Here is a 22,126-nt window from a genome sequence, read left to right on the forward strand (position 1 = left end):
TCCTATCCAATAAAGGTGCAAAAAGCCCAAAAAAATATCTTTAAAAAAAAAAAATAAATAAATGAAAGTTAAATGAATTTCACCATTTACTTCTCATTTTGTTTTCAGCTCACTGTGAGCTTTGCCTTTTATGGAGTTTTGTGGGCAGTACTTAAAAAAAAAAAAAAAGAAAACGGCAGCTGCACCATGAACACTTTGTACCTTACAGTTTGGCATTTATCAAAATAAGAATTAAGAAACTTTCATCAAGTTGTTTGGAGTTCGGATTGGCCTATAGAACTGTTTACTCTCAATTCTACCAAAATAAATAAAAGTTCAAATGAATGCAAAATGCAGGATTCAAGTTTACACACATTCTACTTCAGCCCACGTATTTATGTATCCACTTTTCTGCAATATGGCCGTTAACAAGGCATGCAAAATCAGAGATAATATCACGTGATCATGCTTACTGCACACACACAAAATACTCACCTTGCATCTGGTGATATGTTGACTAAAGGTTTAAAGGTTTCTTGTAAATAGAGCTCTGTTGAAACAAAAAGAAACCTTCAGTCACAATGAAACACGACCTTCACTTTAAAAAGGCTGCAAAGGACTGACAAGTGACTGATACCTCTCCATGTTTCAATCTTATGTTCCTCCAGCTCATAGATTTGCACCTGAAAAACAGGAGACGCACACTCATGAGCAGGTCTGCAGTAGTGTTTATAACAGCCCCACAAGCACTCAGATGACGGACATTCGTCCGAAATGTCCCACTTCTCTGAAAGTTCCGTGTCCTCCCATGAATATTTACTACAAGGTTATGTTCACAAACCAGAGAGAGACCTGGCGTGATCTGGGAATCCTGTGTACAGTATGATCTCCACAGCAGTTACAACACAACCATTTACTGGTACAGCGGAAAGTAGGTGTGACCTCCTCCCCAGAGAAAAGAGCAATTACTGATGAGGGAAAAGCAAGAAATAGACCCTGACGATGAGCTCTCCACAAGGACCCCAATTAAAATCCACACAAAGCAATGACGCAATCGTAGGTCAAGAAGTGCAGCTCTAAACATGGATCAGGTTTGCGCACAGACTGCTAATGATGCAAGTGAATCACGTGTGCGTGATGTCTCTTAACCGTGTTGCGATAAAGACCAGAGCGAGAAGAATAAGAGGCTCATCAATCAGCGACATCAGTAACTTGCAGAGTAGGTGAAAAGATCCAGAAACCCTGTGCATCAACAGATTTATTAAAAGGCGCTGGCACAAGGCCTGCATAAAAACGACAGAGCTCATAGCCGAATTTCACCCGGTCCTAAAACTACTTCCTGTTTCTACAGCCCAGATCTGACAACACGTTGACTTTCCTCTTCTCATTAATATGTAGGCGTGAGGATGCTCCTTTGGAGTTAGTCAGCATTTGCCACTTATTCATTCTCGTGTTCTCGTTCCCTCTTTCTCCCTCCTTACTTTAGTCATCCCAGATTTTATCAGATGAAAATGAAAAGGGTCTCCGAGCTCATAAAAAGTGCTGATGAGAATAAAAAGTTACAGTGAAAGGAGGAAGCAGTGACTGTGGCGTTGAACAAATCTTCCCTCAGGCCATTAAGTGAAAGCCACTGAAACGTGAACAATGCCTCTTAAATCTCAATGACTCGCACTTTAAAGTGCATATCACGGGTAAATTCAGGCGCAAGATCAATGTAATTCTATTTTATATTAAACTCTGGTCAAACATCTGTCACATTCTCTGCAATTTTTTTTTTACCTTGCGCAATCTCATCTCATTATCTCTAGCCGCTTTATCCTGTTCTACAGGGTCACAGGCAAGCTGGAGTCAATTTAGAGTCACCAGTTAACCTAACCTGCATGTCTTTGGACTGTGGGGGAAACTGGAGCACCCGGAGGAAACCCACGCGGACACGGGGAGAACATGCAAACTCCACACAGAAAGGCCCTCGCCGGCCACGGGACTCGAACCCAGGACCTTCTTGCTGTGAGGCGACAGTGCTAACCACTACACCACCGTGCCACCTTACCTTGCGCAATACCAGAAAAATTCAGTTGAAATCAAGCCATTTGAGGCGAATTGGTCCGCCTCTGAAAAAACTTGCCATTTGGATTTCCCGGCAAACGTTGATTTTTGTGACGTCGCATGCGGGACGCCTCCCTCTGAATCCTACGTCAGTGCTGGTTTATTTATGAGAAAACGACCTGGTGGTTTTCTGCAAGTTTCTTCAACGTTATCACGTAATTATTAAAATGGTTAACAGATGTATCGTAGGAGGGTGTAGCAACATTACATTCTTCATCCAAAGGTGAAGTAACACTGCGCTCAGGTGACAATTCCATATTTCAATGCAAAATCGCTCGCTGCTAAACTTGGTCTACACGGGCTGTGCACTGAAACCGTGCAAAGCTCGCGCAGCCTGCTGGCGCTTCCGCAGGGGACGTCACGAATCTGGCTCCAGACTCCCTTGGGATTTTTCCAGACGCGTTTTGTTAAATTTTTTTCTGCTGTAGACAGACGGCCTTGTGCAAAATTACCCTTCTGGATGTGTGTAAAGGGACATTCACATTTAAAAAAAAACAAAAACAAAAAAAAAAACAACACGAATTTGGTCCAGGATACGCACTTTAAACCTGACACCAATAAAATTTGGGAGGGGGGAACGACAACACACCCAACCCACACCCCTATCCCTGATCCTTCTCTGCATTACTTCCCAGACACCAAGAAAGTAAGTCTCAGATACAGCAAAGCCATTGTGGGATATTTATCTTCCAAAATCTGCTGCATCTGCTGGTTACAGGCCATTACATTACCATACAAGTGTGTGCCTAGAAGCCTGGAAATGCAGTGCAGTAGTTATGACTCTCTCCCTCTCACACACACACACACACACACCCACCCACCCCAAATGCAAGTATACACAAAGTACATGTACAGATCACATACCATGGGAGACTTGTAGTATCTGTGAAGTATATTGATGAAGTCTGTGATCGTTAGCATTCCTGGGGGAGAGAAAAAAGGAAAAATCAGAATATTTTAGATGCTCTTATTCTCTCTCCTACCTTTATATCCTTCTGAGGACCTTCCACTGGCAGTTATTAATGCAGCATTTTATTTCTCATAGTCTCACAGGATTTTGAGACACTATGGTGTATGAACCTCACTTGGACCCTCTGGGGAGGGGTGTTCAGGAGCATGCTCCCTCAAAAGAGAATGCTGTATACTTAAATAAATTTAAAAAAAAAGTTGAATGCATTAATCTGGTGCACTTTGAGAGCAAAATTAAAAAAGGAGATATGAAAAAACATTGGTTTTAAATCACTAAAGTGCAACACGTTAGTTATATACATAGGTGTGATGGGTGTTGACAGCAAAAAAGGTCACACCCACAAAGCATGGTAAAGAAGCTATTTAAAACAAACCCACACAATACCTAAGGCGTACATTTCATCCCTCAAAGAAATGAAACAGAAGTGGCAACCTGTGTGCAGTGGTTTTTTGTTTTGTAATAAAAATCTAGAAGACACAATATGCAGAATTTTATATTCCATTACATGACATTTAGCAGACGCCCTTATCCAGAGCGACGTACAATGAGTACAAGTGTCCGGTACAGAAAGTGCTGAACTTCTAGACAAGAAAGTGCTAGCGTCAGCTGAACAAAGTGACGGCAATACTTGGTGTAATATGCTGTTGAAATACCAATACTCAAACAGCCAAGGAAACAAACCAACTAGAACTAAAATAGAGAACTCAAAAAATGGCTAACCCCAGGCTAGACCAAATACAGTCTGGGTTGGTCTAGACTGAAATGCAATTATACAGTGGGCAGGGAAGGGGAGAGGTGCGGCCTGAAGAGGTGAGTCTGCGTTTGAAAGCGGTCAAGGAGTACAATACAGTGGCGCTTGAAAGTTTGTGAACCCTTTAGAATTTTCTATATTTCTGCATAAATATAACCCAAAACAGATTTTCACACAAGTCCTAAAAGTAGATAAAGAGAACCTAGTTAAACAAATGAGAAAAATATTGGACTTGATCATTTATTTATTGAGGAAAATGAGCCAATATTACATATCCGTGAGTGGCAAAAGTATGTGAACCTCTAGGATTAGCAGTTAATTTGAAGGTGAAATTAGAGTCAGGTGTTTTCAATCAATGGGATGACAATCAGGTGTGAGTGGGCACCCTGCTTTATTTAAAGAACAGGGATCTATCAAAGTCTGATCTTCACAACACATGTTTGTGGAAGTGTATCATGGCACAAACAAAGGAGATTTCTGAGGACCTCAGAAAAAGTGTTGTTGATGCTCATCAGGTTGGAAAAGGTTACAAAACCATCTCTAAAGAGTTTGGACTCCACCAATCCACAGTCAGACAGATTGTGTACAAATGGAGGAAATTCAAGACCATTGTTCCCCTCCCCAGGAGTGGTTGACCAACAAAGATCACTCCAAGAGCAAGGCCTGTAATAGTCGGCGAGGTCACAAAGGACCCCAGGGTAACTTCTAAGCAACTGAAGGCCTCTCTCACATTGGCTACTGTTAATGTTCATGAGTCCACCATCAGGAGAACACTGAACAGCAAAGGTGTGCATGGCAGGGTTGCAAGGAGAAAGCCACTGCTCTCCACAAAGAACATTGCTGCTCGTCTGCAGTTTGCTAAAGATCATGTGGACAACCCAGAAGGCTATTGGAAAAATGTTTTGTGGACAGAGGAGACCAAAATAGAACTTTTTGGTTGAAATGAGAAGCATTCTGCTTGGAGAAAGGAAAAAAACACTGCATTCCAGCATCAGAACTTTATCCCATCTGTGAAACATGGTGGTGGTAGTATCATGGTTTGGGCCTGTTTTGCTGAATCTGGGCCAGGATGGCTTGCCATCATTAATGGAACAATGAATTCTGAATTATACCAGCAAATTCTAAAGGAAAAATGTCAGGACATCTGTCCATGAACTGAATCTCAAGAGAAGGTGGGTCATGCAGCAAGACAACGACCCTAAGCACACAAGTCGTTCTACTAAAGAATGGTTAAAGAATAAAAAAAGTTAATATGTTTTGGAATGCCCAAGTCAAAGTTCTGACCTTAATCCAAACAAAATGTTGTGGAAGGACCTGAAGTGAGCAGTTTATGTAAGGTACCCACCAACATCCCAGAGTTGAAGCTGTTCTGTATGGAGGAATGGGCTAAAATTCCTCCAAGCCGGTGTGCAGGACTGATCAACAGTTACCGCAAACGTTTAGTTGCAGTTATTGCTGCACAAGGGGGTCACAAACACCAGATACTGAAAACAAAGGTTCAGATACTTTTGCTACTCACAGATATGTAATATTGGATCATTTTCCTCAATAAATAAATGACCAAGTATAATATTTGTGTCTCATTTGTTTAACTGGGTTCTCTTTAACTACTTTTAGGACTTGTGTGAAAATCTGATGTTTGAGGTCATATTTATGCAGAAATATAGACAATTCTAAAGGGTTCACAAACTTGCAAGCACCACTGTACACTTTAATTCTCCCAAATGGGTTTTTCTGAATTAAAACTTACATGAAGCTTAATATTAAAATATAATGAAAACTACATCCTTAATTACAATAATATATAAAAAAAATTTATATAGTACTAGAATAAATTATGCAAAATATGCGTGCATGTACAAAATTCAAATCGGCGTCTTTTCAGTTCTTGTCTTGCTTGCCTCTTGAAGGAAGCGAGTGCGGTGTTCCTTACTTCCGGTGATGATTCATTAAAATAAGTTTACAGCTCTGAAGAAAAAGGCACGCTGCGCTGTTGCAGTGCGACACTTGGGTATGTTTAAGAGATCCTTGCATCTGGTATTATACCTATGAACGTCAGAACGTTTGGTAAGCCTTAGTAAGTCTGCAGTTCTGATCTCAATGGGAAGATCATTCCACCAACGAGGGACCAGGACAGACCGTATTCTTGAGCAGGATGGGCAGGAGCGGCAAGGAAGAGGAGGAGGGGCCAGGCAACCAGTAGTAGCGGAGCATAAGGATCTGGCTGGCGTGTAGGGGTGGATCAGACTCTGGAAGCATGTTGGCCCTAACCCAAAGAACTTTAGCTAAAAATGGACCCCTTATGAACTTCAACTTGGAGTCAACATTACAAAACAAACCAACATTACAAGAAGAGCCAACTTGTTCCTCAGAGGCTGAAAATAGTTACGTTGTCAGAGCACATACAGGACATCATCTTTGTGGCTGCAGCAAAGACCTTAAACTAAATCGCACCTCGGAACTCACTTGCTGAGGAGAGGCGCTGATACAACACCTGCAAACAAAACTGCTGATGTCTCAAATGTATACAGGAGAGCAGATGATCAATAATAAAAGAAGGATGTTAGCACAACTACAGTATGAAGAGTACCATAGTCATGTAGAGACACTCAAGGCCCAACAACCTTTGCCCTGTGTACAGTAATCCAACAGTGCAGGTTATTACAAGCACAAGGGTGGCCGAGTCAGCTGCCCCCCCAACATGGTCTAGTCAATGCCCACCTACATATCAGGGAGGGTGGGACGTACACAAGCTTCCTCCAAGACACACAAAGCCAACCTCCACTTCTGCTGCTCACGCTGATTCACAGGGCAGCCTAACACATTCAGAGGAAAGTGCTTCAGTGTCTCTTACATACAGTACAGCTCACAGATGCACACTAGCATCTAGCCTAGTGTCCGTGAGACTGTCAGGGAGATACAGTAATGCCATAATAAGCATCAATAAGGCAGGCCCATATTGTCATGAGACCAATAGACAAAAAAAAAAAAAAAATCCCCCCCATTGACGGTTTTTTTTTTTAAACATGGACAGAACTCTTTCGCCAACTACAGATTTACACCACATACCAAAACATTTTTTGGCAGAAATCCCATGCAAGTGACAAAAGTATAGTTTTCAAAATTTTTTGCACTATATCACAATGACAAATACAAGCAATCAATCATCGCTTTTCCCATTTTCACAACTTGGCCTTTCCCAGAGAGAAGGCTGCAGGCATTTCAGCTCAAGGATGACATAAGGCTGCTCATAAAAGTTCACAAAAAAAAAAATCCAGGAATCTCTCGAGCATCACGTCCTAGAAATGCTGTAGAGCTGCTATGACTTAGGTGGTGTTTACATTAGACCGCATCAGCGGATCATCAGATTAACGTTTTTAAAACGATTCGCGTGCACACAGCAACGCCAATACACGGATACGCTAATCACATGACTAATTAGACGGCACGTCACATGATCCCAGTGCATATCGGGCATGCGCAAGTCACTCACCACTTGCAAGTGGAAGGATGGCAAGCGAACACCTTCTCCAGCAGATAAACACACCTGGCTGTGATGTTCATGTTCTCACCGAGTTTAAGCGCCTGAAGGAAGTAAATAAGTTGATAAATAAACCTCAGTGCGGCTCAGCGCTTCCTCCTGCGCTCCAAATCACTCCGCCCTGAACAGTGAGTGCCCTCTGGAGGGTGCGCACTTCGGCCCTGCGCAGCTCACAGAGCGCGCGAGTGAAGCGCACGAGCAGTGATTCGGGACTGAGCCGCTGTGTGTGTGATCCCAACGCCAGCGAATCAGGAAGGTGGCTGTCAGTGACGTTGTCCAATGACGACGTCAGCTAGAGCTCAGCACAGCGTTTCCGCGTTCCTCAATGTTTACACAGCACTGGATCAGATACGAACTGGGTTGAATACGTGGGCCCTGGCGGATTCAAGTTGTTCCGCCTGTGGAGTCGTTTCCCGGCGTTTTAATGTGCACGGACAGTGCATCCGCGACGAAAACGAGACGGATACGGTCTAATGTAAACACCACCTTAGGTGATTCAGCTGTCAGAGTTTGATAAGTCTAGTGTTACAAACCGTGCTACAGCTTTGTTGACAGACGCTTGAGTGGCAGCATGAACAGAGAACTCCTTTAATTACAAGTCAATCAGCGTCTACACCCGACTCTGCAATCCAACTCCACCAGCATCTAGCAATTCCCCCCCCCAAAAAAAAAAAACCCACACACCCACAACAGGTTCCATTTTATACACCAAAGTCCTTCTCCACCAGTTTCATCACCGACAACAGAACAGTGTGTTCACTCTTCCAATACTTTAGGCTCACAGGTCTAGCATCCCTCAGGCTGGGCAGCACGAGCACTCCGTACAGAGATAAACAGAAGGGCCAAGCTAAACAAACCTACGTGATCAGCCACCATTTACTGCATCATAAGTTACTAGATTTGTGCTTTATTTATTGTGGGTGGAGCAGAGTTGAGACACGATACTAAGCAGAATATGGTAACAAGTACACATAACTGAAGGCTGTCTCCTAAACTATACCACGTACACCAACACACTTCCGTTCAAAAGTTTGGGGTCACTTTGAAATGTCCTTATTTCTGAAAGAAAAGCACTGTTCTTTTCAATGAAGATCACTTTAAACTAATCAGAAATCCACTCTATACATTGCTAATGTGGTAAATGACTATTCTAGCTGCAAATGTCTGGTTTTTGGTGCAATATCTCCATAGGTGTATAGAGGCCCATTTCCAGCAACTCTCACTCCAGTGTTCTAATGGTACAATGTGTTTGCTCATTGCCTCAGAAGGCTAATGGATGATTAGAAAACCCTTGTACAATCATGTTAGCACAGCTGAAAACAGTTGAGCTCTTTAGAGAAGCTATAAAACTGACCTTCCTTTGAGCAGATTGAGGGCCCATTTACACGAGGACGCTGTCGGGTAAAAACGACTAAATATTTTATCAGAAGTGCCTTTCGTTTACACGAGGACGGCGTTTCCGAGGCTGAAAAACGGATAAAATTGAAAACGCCTTCCAAAGTGGATAAGTTTAAAAACGGCCCCCGTTGCGTATCCGTCTAAACTACCCAATACGCGAAACTCCGCTCAGATCTGCTCACGTCGGGTACGCGTTTACGTCATACATGTGTCATATACTGTACATGCCAGCCCGGGAAGTAAGAAAGTAAGTAAAAAAGTAAGAGCATGTCTGATTACATCGATCTAACGGACCTTCAAGCTGCTCTGTGTTTTAATGCAGTAGATGTGTTTTCCTGCTCACCCGCCCAGCTGGAGCTCCTCAGTTTGGTGTCGCCAAGTTACACGCACGCACGCGCCGCCTATTCAAGCCGCTCGTGAAACCATAAACCCGAGACTGAAAACAAAACTAGCAGCCGAACGGGTTTATTTTGCTGAGATGGACACTGCCTTTTCTCTTCTTCACCGAAACAAGAGTGAGTGTTACTTAATAAAGGCAGATTAAGAGAGTTTCGGTTTGCTCCTGCTCCTCCCTCGAGCACTACAGTACCTCAGCCGGACCGGTGTTCTGTAAAGTTATCCTAGCAAGTTCTCATACAGACCGTTTTATTATTCAAAACAAGTCATTACAAATTATTTGACTCGGCCAAAGACTCGACCAATACGCACAAAACATAAAAATCGGCAAATGCGTGAAATTCTCACCGATTTTCTATCAGCCCAGCTGATCGGTGGGACAAAACTACTGTTGAATTTTCCTACCCTCCTGGATTTCGCGCATGCGTAGTAGGCTTGGTAGGATAACTTGACAGAACAGCGGCGCAGATGTGCAGATCAGACAAGACGGAAGACGTTGCGCATGTGTGCAGACATAGCGGAGACATTTATGCGTCACCGTATAGACGCAGATTTCCTCCTTGAAAACGGTCGTGTAGACGCGGAAAAAAGTGAGAACGAAAACGGACTTTTGCGTTTTTGTTTTATACCGTCCCCGTGTAAAGTGGGCCTGAGTTTCTGGAGCATCACATTTGTGGGGTCGATTAAATGCTCAAAACGGCCAGAAAAATGGCTCGACTATATTTTCTATTCATTTTACAACTTATGGTGGTAAATAAAAGTGTGACTTTTCATGGAAAACACAAAATTGTCTGGGGAACCCCAAACTTTTGAACGGTAGTACACACACACACACACCTCTTATAGAAATGACAGCAACTCGTTGCATTTTGGGATGCACTCAAGTACTTGTGATATTACAGAAGTGTTATGAGAATAAGTAAGCTATTGTACTGAGTACCAGAAAGACTTCAATAAGAGCTCGTGATGCAGACAAAAATATTCCTCATAATGACTTTGTTGACATTCTTGTTCAGGAAAAGGCATTCACAGAGGCTAAAGCAGCTAGTCGTTTTAACTGCCTTTGCACGCTTGAAATCATACAAACATGTGTCTGCAGTGTTGGGGAACTTCATGGGCAGGAACACATGGCCAGGTTGCTACACACCAAGTGACCAATTTTCACAGAAAATGTCTGTTGCATCAAACGTAGCCATAATTTACATAATGCTCTGTCTGTCAAACACGTATTTTCACAGCGTACACCATCCCTCATGTTGCCATTACTGGGCGATAACCAGCTACTGTAATAAAAATAATTAGATATAAAACAAAACAAAAACCCTGCAACACAGCTTTGTGTGTGTTCTGCTGATGCAATTTCCTTATTTGAAACCAACCAATGAGTGGAGCCATTCATCCCACTTCCAGCACAATGAAACTACATCGTCACAAAAGATACTTTAGACAACCATGAGCATACTTCAAATCAGAAATTCATCCGATTACAATTCATTTTTGCAAAAAATAGTCTTTGGTGGAGGGGGGAGGAAGAAAAAAAAAAAAAACCAAACACCATCTCTTAAAACTGCATGTATTGACAAAAACCGAATAAGCTGACAAGAAAAAAAAACCCTTAATATTCAAAACTGCTCAAATGTGAAATAAGCTGAACTTGCCCTTTAGTATTTTCTCTCGTAAAATATTGGAAACTTTTGTTTTACATTCTTAAAGCTTTCACTTGCTCTCTCTCCCCTGACTGGCAACAGTTCCTAGCAATCACCTTGAGCCATGACAATGGCTCAAGGTGATTGATGCATCCGAGCTGGTGTATGATTTATGCATTTGTCAGGGTGACCCTCCCCCTTTTTTTTTTTTTTAGAAAATAACCTAATAATAATAAAACATCACACAGTTTATTTTGATGACAAGGCATAACTCTTCACACTTGAGCTTTAAAAAAAAAAAAAAAACGCCCACACCCCCAAAATTCTGTTTGAGAGTGTGTGGTTCATTAAGATTTATTCCCAGTTATACTGAGAACACATGAAGCAATAACATGTATAATATATAGCAGATCCTGCCCCTTATGATGCCTTGTTAGCTACTGAGGTAGTAGAGACCAGTGAGAAGCAGCAAGTATTAGATTAGATAAAACTTTATTGATCCCTTTGGGAGGGTTACCTCAGGGAAATTAAGATTCCAGCAGCATCATTACAGATAAACAGAGAAAAACAGAGGAAATCTAGATAAATTAAGTATTTACATATGACGCGGTACGCGGTGGTCCGGACTACCGTTGTGGTCCGGACCACGCCGTTTTCAGGTGTGGTCCGGACCACCAAGTTCAGAAGACAAATAAATTTTAAATTTTCAGCTACTTCTTCCCCTAATTTAGAATAAATTCTTTCCTTTGCCCTTTCTTCTGTTGCTTTGTAATCTCTAGCACATTTTTTCTTATTCCTTAGAAGCTGTTCATAACCACCCTGAGACATAATGACGAAAGTTGGTAAAATTATTTTTCACTTCCCTCGTGGCAGCTCCCGCTTTTTTACATGCGTTAGAACTGGTATCTTTTATTGCGCGTGTGTTTTACGCATGCATTTCTCTTCCGGTTTGAGAAAAAATAACAAATGATGTACGACTTTGTAAAAAAACTCGTATTAAATGACAAACACAGTATGATTTTGGTAAGTTTTTATTTATATCGTAATATAATACAGCATACGGTGAACCGGACCACAATCCAGGAAAAATAATTAATTAATGCCCTCGTTTTGTATGGAAAATACGGTGATCCGGACCACCGCGTACCGCGTCATATACAAATAAGATATGGGGAAGAAAGGGGGGGGGGGGCACGGCAGCAGGAGAGATACTGCACTTTATATTGCACATTGTCTGGTATTGCTTATTGTTAGGCTAGGCTACTGTTCCTTCCCGTCCTCCTGTTACCCCTCCTCGCCCCCAGAGAGGAGTTGTACAGTCTGATGGCGTGAGGGACAAAGGAGTTTGAGTCTGTCCGTCCCGCACTTGGGAAGAAGCATTCTGTCACTGAACAGGCTCCTCTGGTTGCTGATGACGGTGTGCAGAGGGTGACTGGCATCGTCCATGATGTTCAATAGTTTGTCCATAGACCTCTTCTCTGCCACCGTCACCAGAGTCCAGCTTCATGCCGACCACAGAGCCGGCCCGCCTGATCAGTTTGTCCAGCCTGGATATGCTGCCCCCCAGCACACCACGGTGTAAAACAGGACCCTGGTGACCACAGACTGATAGAACATCCACAGGAGTTTCCTGCAGATGTTAAAGGACCGCAGCCTCCTAAGGAAGTATAGCCTGCTCTGTCCCTTCCTGTATAAAAGTGATTGGTGTTGCAAGTCCAGTCCAGCTTGCCATCCAGCCACAGCCCGAGGTGCTTGTAGGAATCCACAGCCTCCACCTCGACTCCCTCGATCAGAACTGGTCGTGACCTTGGTCTGGACCTCCCAAGTGTTGCAACCGTGATTAAAATCAGTCAGCTGATACTAACTGGGGGCAGTTCCTTGTCCTGGGATCCTATTCCCAGAACAGACAGGCTTTTGTGCTCTTAAATGCTTTTAGGCATTTTCCAGAATCGAGAGACGGGTCATGTATGAAACCCCCACCTGGGTGCTGGTTGATGAAGACTTGTGCGTATAGGCAAAAGGCCATGATGCTACATGGCCACAAATCATACATATCTGATTTAGGACCACATGAAAGTGACTCAAACCAGATTTGAAAAAATTGGATTTCTTTGTTCCATTGCGCGTGTGTCAGATTTAAGTCATTTCAGCCTGGTAATGTGAACAGTCATAAGGATCACAATCCATTTTATTCACTCTGCTCAAGTACTGTTTATTCTCTTCTGAATAAAGTGGACTATATTTTAACAGGTGGCAACACCAATTTTTTTTGGGGGGGGGTTAACCAAAAAAAAAAAAACCCACACACACCCCCATCACGTGATTAAAATGCTTGGACAATTTTGCCATGCTATTCACTGCAGTATATAACTTGGGACATAACGGCTTTGCCTTTGAGATACAAACTGCAAAATCTACGACTTTCAACCACAGAACCTCAACAGCATGCGACCACAGAGTTTAATTTGCCAGAGCCAAGTCCAGCAAACATTTCAATTTGTAGTGGATCATTTATAGTAAAGAATTATAAAACAGTGACGTAGAAGCTATTCTTGTTTCAGTGTGGGTTGTCAGGGTTGAGTACACTGGATGGTGCAAGTGAGGGATACAGACCTGCTGCTCTTCAGTGTGCAACTCTTTCAGGTTGTGAGCCATTAACCCCGTCACTGAAATCACCAAGACGGGCAAGAGTTCATTTACAGCCTCCTCACCAGGAGCTGGACAGTAGGAACTTTGAACTTGGATATGCCACACACTGCTGCACTTAAAGTCTGCAGTCCACTTTCTTAGGAATTTAAAAAAAGGGAAGAAAAAAAAAAACCACACAGCAACAAAGAGGATTTTGCTGCATTCTGCAATTTCATTAAAATGTAATGCATTTGTTAGGCCTCAGGCTAGAGTTCAGTCTAATACGAGTTAAATCCAGCATATTCCTAGAAGTACAGGTTCCCAGATATTTATGCAAAAATTCTTTTAAAAAGCTGCTTGGAATTATGCTTGGAGCGTTCTGTACTGTTTCATAGCATGGTCTGTAAGCATGCTCTATCCAGGACAAAAATCTCAGCAAGAGGACAAGCATGGGTACACTAAATGTATGCCAACTAATTCTGAATAGAATCTGGAAGTCAAGAGAGGGCCCCAACAAGAAAACATTTGTAGAGTCAGAGTGAATCAGAATGAAAATGATACTTTTTGGTTCGTTGCGGTATTTAGTTTGGTTTCACAGTGCACATAATTAAACCAACTGGGGGGGGCGGGGGTTGGCTGAGAGGTATGTGGGGCTGAAAACATTCTTGTAATGGTTTCATGCATTCATTGGTGAGAAATAAAAAAAAAAAAAGTTACATGGAGGGGGTTGCCATCACAAACCGTTTGCTCAGAACACAGACAAATTCACCTAAGCATGGAGAACATGGAGCTGCCACTCCAATTACATGGTCAAACGTATGAAGACACCCGTCCATCACACCCATGTGGAGGCCTTCTTCAAAATGTCAAAAGTTGGAAGCACACAATTATCCAAGAGATCTTTGTATGCTGTACCGTTACAACGTCCCTTCACTGGAACCAAAAGGACCAAGTATGTTCCAGCATGACAAAGCCCATGTGCACAAAGCAATCTCAAGGACATGGCTTGCTAAAGTTTGTGTAGAAGGACTCAAGTGGCCTGTACCCTGACCTCAACCCCAATGAACACCTTTGGATGAACTGGAATGTCAACTTCACGCCAAACCTCAGTGACAGACCTCTTGTTCTTGTAGTGAATGAGCACAAATCTCCCACAGCCATGCTCTGGAATCTATTGGAAAGCCTTTCCAGAAGAGCAGAAGCTGTTCTAACAAAAGCCTAATAATAATAATAATAATAATAATAATAATGTTAAATTTATATAGCGCCTTTCAAAAAACCCAAGGACGCTTTACAATTATAGACAAGGAAAGGAAAAATAAATAAATAAACAAATAAATAAGTCCACCAAGTAGGGGTCAGGATGTAATTCCCGTGGTGTAGCAGCCACAGTCCCACCAAAAGGCGCACAAAAACAAGTCCCACATCTCCAGCACCGCCACCGAGACGCCGTCAGCAACATCATTCAAACACCACGCCGTGGATCCACACAGCGAACAGAGAAGCTCCGCCATGCAGAGCGCTGGTGTGTCCCAAACCGCCTGCACAGCCGCCGCGACGCCACCGAGCAACATCACTCGGAACATCACGCCAAGCGTTAAAGCACAGAGCGCTGGACAACCATGATGTAAATTGAGCAACAGGCTCACTGCAGTCCATAGCTGGGAGCGCAGGCATCACCCACAGCGAACCAAGGCCTGGAGGGAACCGACGCCCAAAACTGGGTCCGGAGCTACACCACAACCGGCAGACAAAGCACTCAAACACACACCAAACTACACAAACACACAGGAAAGAAAAAAAAATAGAAAAAGAAATAAAATAACAGCTCCGGTCACAATCGGCCGTACGTGCTCCTACGGTCGGTCTATGTGCAAAAAACGCACGGAGGGCGCGCGTGACATGCTGATTCTCAAGCCGTAGACTGGCTGCAGACCGGCCACAGAGGTTCTTTGTCATGTCAAACAAACTCTACGGGCTCTTATGGTTTTTTTCAGGTTGCAAGACAAACTTACGGCCAACGTGCGTCTTTCTCCACGAACAAAAAAAAAAAACGCAGCGATTTGGGAAACGCCAAAAATTGCACGGCCAAAAAAAAAATCGTACGTCCGGTTGTGACCTAGGCTAAAGGGAGACTAGCTCCATTTTAATACCCAGAGCTTTAGAAAAGTACGTTAAATGGTCAAGTGTCCACATACTTCTTGCTATATCTTACTAAAGTTGTGTATTGTATCTTAATATGCATTTTATATACATACTTTGTATTTTATAATTCATTTTCTCTTTTTGCTCATTGGTCCAAATATGCATGATGCCGCAAATTCTGCAGTCCAACAGCTTTGTCCTTTGGTGACCCAAAAAAAAAAAAAAAAAAAAGAAAAAAAGAGCGAGCGCGAGAGAGAGAACCTGCCTGCAACCGAGAACACACATTTTGTCCTCTTCCTGCAGTCAGGCTGATTCAGGGTAGAATCACTGAATCTGTTTGCAGTTGACATGCATTAGATTTCACTTGGAACCAGAATAAAACCGCTTAGCTCAGGCTGTTTTGTTCCGTACTCAAGTGCAAACAATAGGTCCTCACCTGCCTAAACAAGCCACACGCTAACCCGAGTAAATCCACCAGGTTCATTTCAAAGGAGCAGCAAAACCAAAAAGCGCCCCAAGATGGCAATGGCTTAACTAACAGTCATACATCTGCAGGTAATGGTTTTCCTAATTCTGGCAGGAATTTGCTAATCATGGTGTACATTTGAGGCCACAAGCCAGGGGCTGCATATGAAAACAATTGTTGGTACATACGGAGTAAAGTACCTACTACCCCACCATAACTGTAGTACATTCTACGAGTAGACGAACAAGTAGTAAGGACACAAGTCGGCTGTACTCCGGTGCCACCGTACCAGTCCTCTGACCCAAATGTTCAGATTGCAGTACAGTACCAGTCAAAAATGAACGCTTCCCTCCCCTTATTTTATTAAGGACACTTAAGTAATGGTTACTTCTCTTTACTTTGTTGAGCAGTTCTTTACAATATGGATTACTACAGTTGGGGAATAGGGCTTTTTAACATATGTTTATTGACCATTTGATGATCTCAAATAGGCAGCACGGTGGTGTAGTGGTTAGCGCTGTCACCTCACTGCAAGAAAGTTCGAGCCCAGCGGCCGACGGGCCCCTCTGTGTGGAATTTGCATATTCTCCTCATGTCCGTGCGGGTTTCCTCCGGGTGCTCCGGTTTCCCCCACAGTCCAAAGACATGCAGGTTAGGCTACGTGGTGGCTCCAAATTGACCGTAGGTGTGAATGAGTGTGAATGGTGGTGTCTGTGTCAGCCCTGTGACGATCTGGCGACTTGTCCAGGGTGTACCCCGCCTCCCGCCCATAGTCAGCTGGGATAGGCTCCAGCCCCTGCACAGGATAAGCGGTTACGGATAATGGACGGAAGATCTCAAACGCATTAAGGCGGCAAGAAACTCCACTAATTATCTTTTGATGAGATTAGGGCTGTGCGATATATCGAATATACTCGATATATCGCCGAAAATTCTGTGTGCAATACACAAAATTATTATATCGTAACTATAGAGTATTTTATGGTCATCTTCCGACTTGCGTTCGTTTCGTGTTTGTTTAAAACCTTTCCTGGTGGTTTTCTCCCTGTCCCTCAGGCAGTAACGTGAGAGGCTGCCTAAGGGTAAAGAAAACCATAACGTCACGCACTCGCCAACCAATCCCGGGTGACATCTTGGTGCTGAAAGGAACTTCCGGGAAGATTTTCTAGTTTCGGTTGTGTTGCCAGATTGGGCGGTTTTAAGTGCGTTTTGGTGGGTTTTGCACATATTTTGGGCTGGAAACCGTCAGCAGTATCTGGCAACACTGCATGGGAAGATTTCCTGGTTCCGGTTTACAGCGCTGACTCAGTTTGTGCAATCGCTGATTTTGCATAGGCTATCGTGTAAGCTCTGGCCATTTCAGCGACAAATTAAAAATGGAAGCGGATGAATTGGTTCCTAAAAGAACTAGTAAGGGGTCAGTCATCTGGCCTTTTTTTGGATATCGCAAGGAGGACGTGGAACAGCAAATGCCAGTTTGTAAAGTGTGCAAAAAAACCTGTCATCACGAAAGGCAGCAGCCGGAATTCTACACATCTGAGAGGCAGAGCCAGAAAACACTCAGTTCAAAAGTGAGAAATTATGTTTGGCAGATCTCTCTCTCTCTCTCTCTCCCTCAATCTCTCTCTCTATTGTGAATGTTCCAGTGGTTCTCAGTAGTCAGGTTAATAGCTTGGAGATCTATTTTTTAAAAATAATTTAATGAAAGAGCACTTTTCTTATTTAGGCTAAATGTCTCTCAGTGTTGAGTTTGCACTTTATTGGTTTGAGCTCTGAGCAGCTCTGTATTGTGTTGCCCCTTTGTTGCAATTTTCAAGATTGTTTTTGCAGTTTGTGCCACATCTTTGTTGAATAAAAATAGTCTTATTTCAATTCAATTGTGATTAATCACCAACATGAAAATTTAAAATGTGTTGTTGAAAACCACCTGTAAAGTTAACCAAGAATGTTATTTAATCTGCAGGGATTGTAGTGAAAACAGTAAAGAGTAAAAGTTAGATTTCATGGGGTCCTTTAGAGGAGATTTAAATATATCGAGATATATATCATATATCGTGAAATGGAGAAAATGTATCGGGATATTCATTTTTTCCCCATATCGCACAGCCCTAGATGAGATACACCTGTTAATTGAAAAGCATTCCAGGTGACTACCTCATGAAGCTCGTTAAGATAATGCCAGTAGTGCGCAAAGCTTCATCAAGGTAAAACGGTGGCTATTTTGAAGACTCAAAAATATGAAACCAGCATTTCGTTTATCGCATAATTCCATATAAAAAGAGTTCCATGTCATTTCATAATTCTGATGTCTTCAGTATTGTTGTACTATGAATGGCAACATGTCCAAACTTTTGAGTGGTACTGTAAGCCAGCATATGCCGCAAAGCTTTTTGAAAATAAATAAATAAATAACCCGTTTAAACAATTCCTTATATACATTTTTACACTACTGCAACAACTGGCTTTGCTTCAGACAGCCATCTTCCTTCCATTCCCCCCCAGGGGATTTCTTCTTTGGAGGTGGCTGCTGAACTTTGGGATAGCGTAGTGTGCTACATTTGCATACCACAAATGTTAACGATCTGGGTACGGTTCAACTACTAACGAATGCTTCCTGAGTATTCGGATACCCTACGTACTGCTTTTTGCGTACTAACAGCATGCAAGTGTGCATATTCAGATGCAGCCAGGGTGCCATCCTGACTTGTACCCATGATGCATTAGGGACACAAAACCAACACGACTGTTCATTTGTGTGACATTAACAACAAATCAGAGATATTTGAGCACTCACCTACAAAACTCTGCTTCTTCGTCTCCCACAGTGGTGCAGCTCGAACGCCATTAGCCACCAAGGCAAAAAAGGCCTTCTTAACCTGAAACAAAGGAGAAAAACCGGTCACAGCATACACTCAGAAATAAGAGCTCTCAAGCTACACTCTTCCTTGTCACCAGGAAAGCATCAATGGGACATGCGTCATGTACATTTTTGCTGGAAACCTTTATATAAAAGTTTTTAAAGTACAAAACTGGACTTTATGGAGCACTCATCTAAAAGCTAACTTTAAAAAAAAAAAAAAAGTGCACCCAGTGTACTCTTACATAAAGGATACATACTAAAACATACAAATTGTACACATTTGATGGTATGAGCCTAGTAACAAGAAAAGGCATTGATTGGTACCTTTATTTCTGAGAGTCTGCTGATGTAGCAGTGTTGTGACAGGCAGAGAACGCCGTATCCAGCTCAGACACAAAATCCTGTCTGTTTTGTGTCTATGCTGGCTGACTATGATCATACCTTATACCAGGGGTGGGCAATTATCTTTTCCATGGGGCCACGTGAAAAACTGAAAATTTTGTGGAGGGTCAGTGTCACGGTCTGAATTTACCAGGTAAATTTATTAACTTTAATTAAATAAAATTAACTTTATTTACACATATACTAATAAAATTCAATCCAAACCATTCACACAACACATTATAAATCTGAAAAAGATTGTAAAAATATCATCTTTCTTTTGAAAATGGCGAATCGCTGGTCTCGTGCCTCCTTGGACTGTGTGTTTTGCTGATCTTCATTTTGTGACTGGGAAATGATTGTTTCCTCATCCATATTCAATAGCTTGTCTACTGATAATCAAATCTCACAATTGTAGTCACAATACGCGTTCTATCAGTCCACAAATGTGTTGAAATGCTCGGTACAAAATCGCAGCAAGAAATGATAAATTTAGACTTCCCGGAAGTTGACCGGGGAGGGGGGGGAATCAATTAGTCTGTGCATGCACAAGGTAAATTTATACCAGCGCATGATCAGACCATGACACCGGCGCCTGCTGATGACGTCACATTATGTGATTGGCTGGACCGTTTGAAGGATGATGTACAAGTTTGGGGTTGGTCTGGACAAATTACGAAAGTAGTCATCATGGGATTAGGCTTCATGGGATTTCATGTCATGTTCCGCGCATTGCGTTTTTGTTGAACACAACTTCAAAATAAAAGCAATGCACATTCAGTCCATGCATGAGGTAAAATTAGAAAATGCGTTTATTTTGTAACTTCTAATTAACCTTACGCGGGCCGGTCAGAATGAACCAAAGGGCCGGGACCTTACGCGGGCCGTAAAATGCCCAGGTCTGCCTTATACACACACAAATATTATGAAGCTAAACGTTGTATTACAAGTGGGTGTCGTTCAATGTCCTATAAAATGCTGCCACCATTAGAACGGAATTAAAATTAATTTGTAGTATGAAGCAAACACAAAAGGAATATTTCTCCAACATCTCTCACAAGGGGCGGCATGGTGGTGTAGTGGTTCGCACCGTCGCCTCACAGCAAGAAGGTTCTGGGTTCGAGCCCAGTAGCCGACGAGGGTCTTTCTGTGTGGAGTTTGCATGTTCTCCCCGTGTCTGTGTGGGTTTCCTCCGGGTGCTCCCCCACCACAGTCCAAAAGACCTGCAGGTTAAGCTAATTGGTGGCTCTAAATTGACCGTAGGGGTGTGTGTGTGTGTGTGTGTGTGTGTGTGAGAGAGAGAGAGAATTGTGGTTTGGCTCCATGTGTCAGCCCTGCAATGACCTGGCAACTTGTTCAGCGTGTACTCCACACTGTAAAAAATGTCCGTAGAATTAACAGTGAATTTATGTAAAATTACATTAAAAAAAACTGTAAATACAAAAACAAATGAAGCAGTGTGTAATTTACATCAATATACTGTAAAACTCCAAATACCACTGTTAATTTAACAGTGCCCTGTTAAAAAAATAAAACGTTAGTAGAGGCTCTCTGTGGCTCAGTCGACTAAGGCGTCGTACCATGAATCTGGAGACTCAGGTTCGATCCCTCCCTCCAGCTCATTTCCTGTCTCTACACTGTCCTATCCAATAAAGGTGAAAAAAAGTCTAAAAAAAATATATAAATAAATAAATTAAAAAAAAATCTGTCTGTCTAGTATCTCATTGCTTGTAACCATCATTTTGAATCATTGTTTATTGTACAATGAATATCCATAAAATTAAGAGTTATGTATTGATTATTGTACATTGAATACCTGTAAAATTTACATTTAGTTATTACTTGTACATGGAATCCCAGTGAAATGTACAAGTTATTCTGTAATGTTGTTTACATTTCACTGTATTTTTAACAGGATTATTCTGGCAACCACAGCTGCCAGTATTTTTCCGTAAAAACAACGGATTTTTTTTTTTTAAACAGTGCACCACTCATCCATAGTCAGCTGGGATAGGCTCCACCTTACCCCACAACCCTGCACAGGATAAGTGGTTACGCATAAGGGATGGATCCCTCACAGGACTTTTTAAAAAAAATAAACCTCTACCCAGCATACACACGCCAAATTAGACCAACTCTTAAAATGATTCCCCTTAGACACTTTTCAGCTGGAGCAAAAGAGAAACCTCATAACTTTTGTCCCGCCATCCAGAACAAACTTCACGCGCTGTAAAACACTGGTATTAAAAAAATAAAATAAAATTGCGTTCATCATAAGTGAAGGTGTAATGAGGGTTAAGCAATCTTAAGAGCTCAAGCTCATCAATAAAAACAACCAGAACTTCCCTTTTCTCCTTGGTTGCTGCTCCAGCATAGTCGGAGACGATTAAACTTTGAGCTACAGTGAAAGGACCTAATGAGATGAGCCCCTGGGCCTCTTCCTCAGATAAATGGAAACTCCTGGATGGAGGAAGGAGCGTGATAATCTTCCCTGCCCCTAATGCCTGCTAGCACAGCACTGCAGTGAGTCACGTATTCACCGTTTTAAGTGCAGCAGCACCGCAGTCAGCACTGCAGTGCTTTGGTGGGCTGATGCGAGAAAATAAGAGAGAGAGTCTTGTTCAGGTTTGAGCCTTCATTTCAGTTTGCCCGTCAAGCTTTTTTCAGTTCCGATATGTTTGCTGCCAAAATGTGATGCGTTTTACAGTAGTGTACATTACGTTTGTATTATAACAACCGAAGAAAATAGGTCTAAAGCTTTTCTCCTTCCATATTTGTGTCTGCAGATCAAACAGTGAAATGGTAACACTCATCACTGACTCAGTTCTGCTGGCCACATTTAAAAATTTTATTTTATTT

General features: G+C 42.4%; 1 protein-coding gene across 2 annotated transcripts in view; it reads right to left on the bottom strand.

Moving 5' to 3' along the window:
• The window catches only part of prkag2a (protein kinase, AMP-activated, gamma 2 non-catalytic subunit a), a 281,713-nt gene that overhangs the window by 46,994 nt on the left and 212,593 nt on the right, over positions 1–22,126 (bottom strand). For both annotated transcript variants that reach the window (XM_060900026.1, XM_060900027.1), the window contains 4 exons: positions 18,821–18,902; positions 2,950–3,008; positions 617–662; positions 475–529 (listed from right to left, as the gene is read on the bottom strand). In XM_060900026.1, the coding sequence (XP_060756009.1) occupies positions 475–529; positions 617–662; positions 2,950–3,008; positions 18,821–18,902 (242 nt within the window). The remainder of the gene's footprint in view (positions 1–474; positions 530–616; positions 663–2,949; positions 3,009–18,820; positions 18,903–22,126) is intronic.

This window comes from Neoarius graeffei, chromosome 19, assembly GCF_027579695.1.
Source record: "Neoarius graeffei isolate fNeoGra1 chromosome 19, fNeoGra1.pri, whole genome shotgun sequence".
Classification (NCBI taxonomy): Eukaryota; Metazoa; Chordata; class Actinopteri; order Siluriformes; family Ariidae; genus Neoarius; species Neoarius graeffei.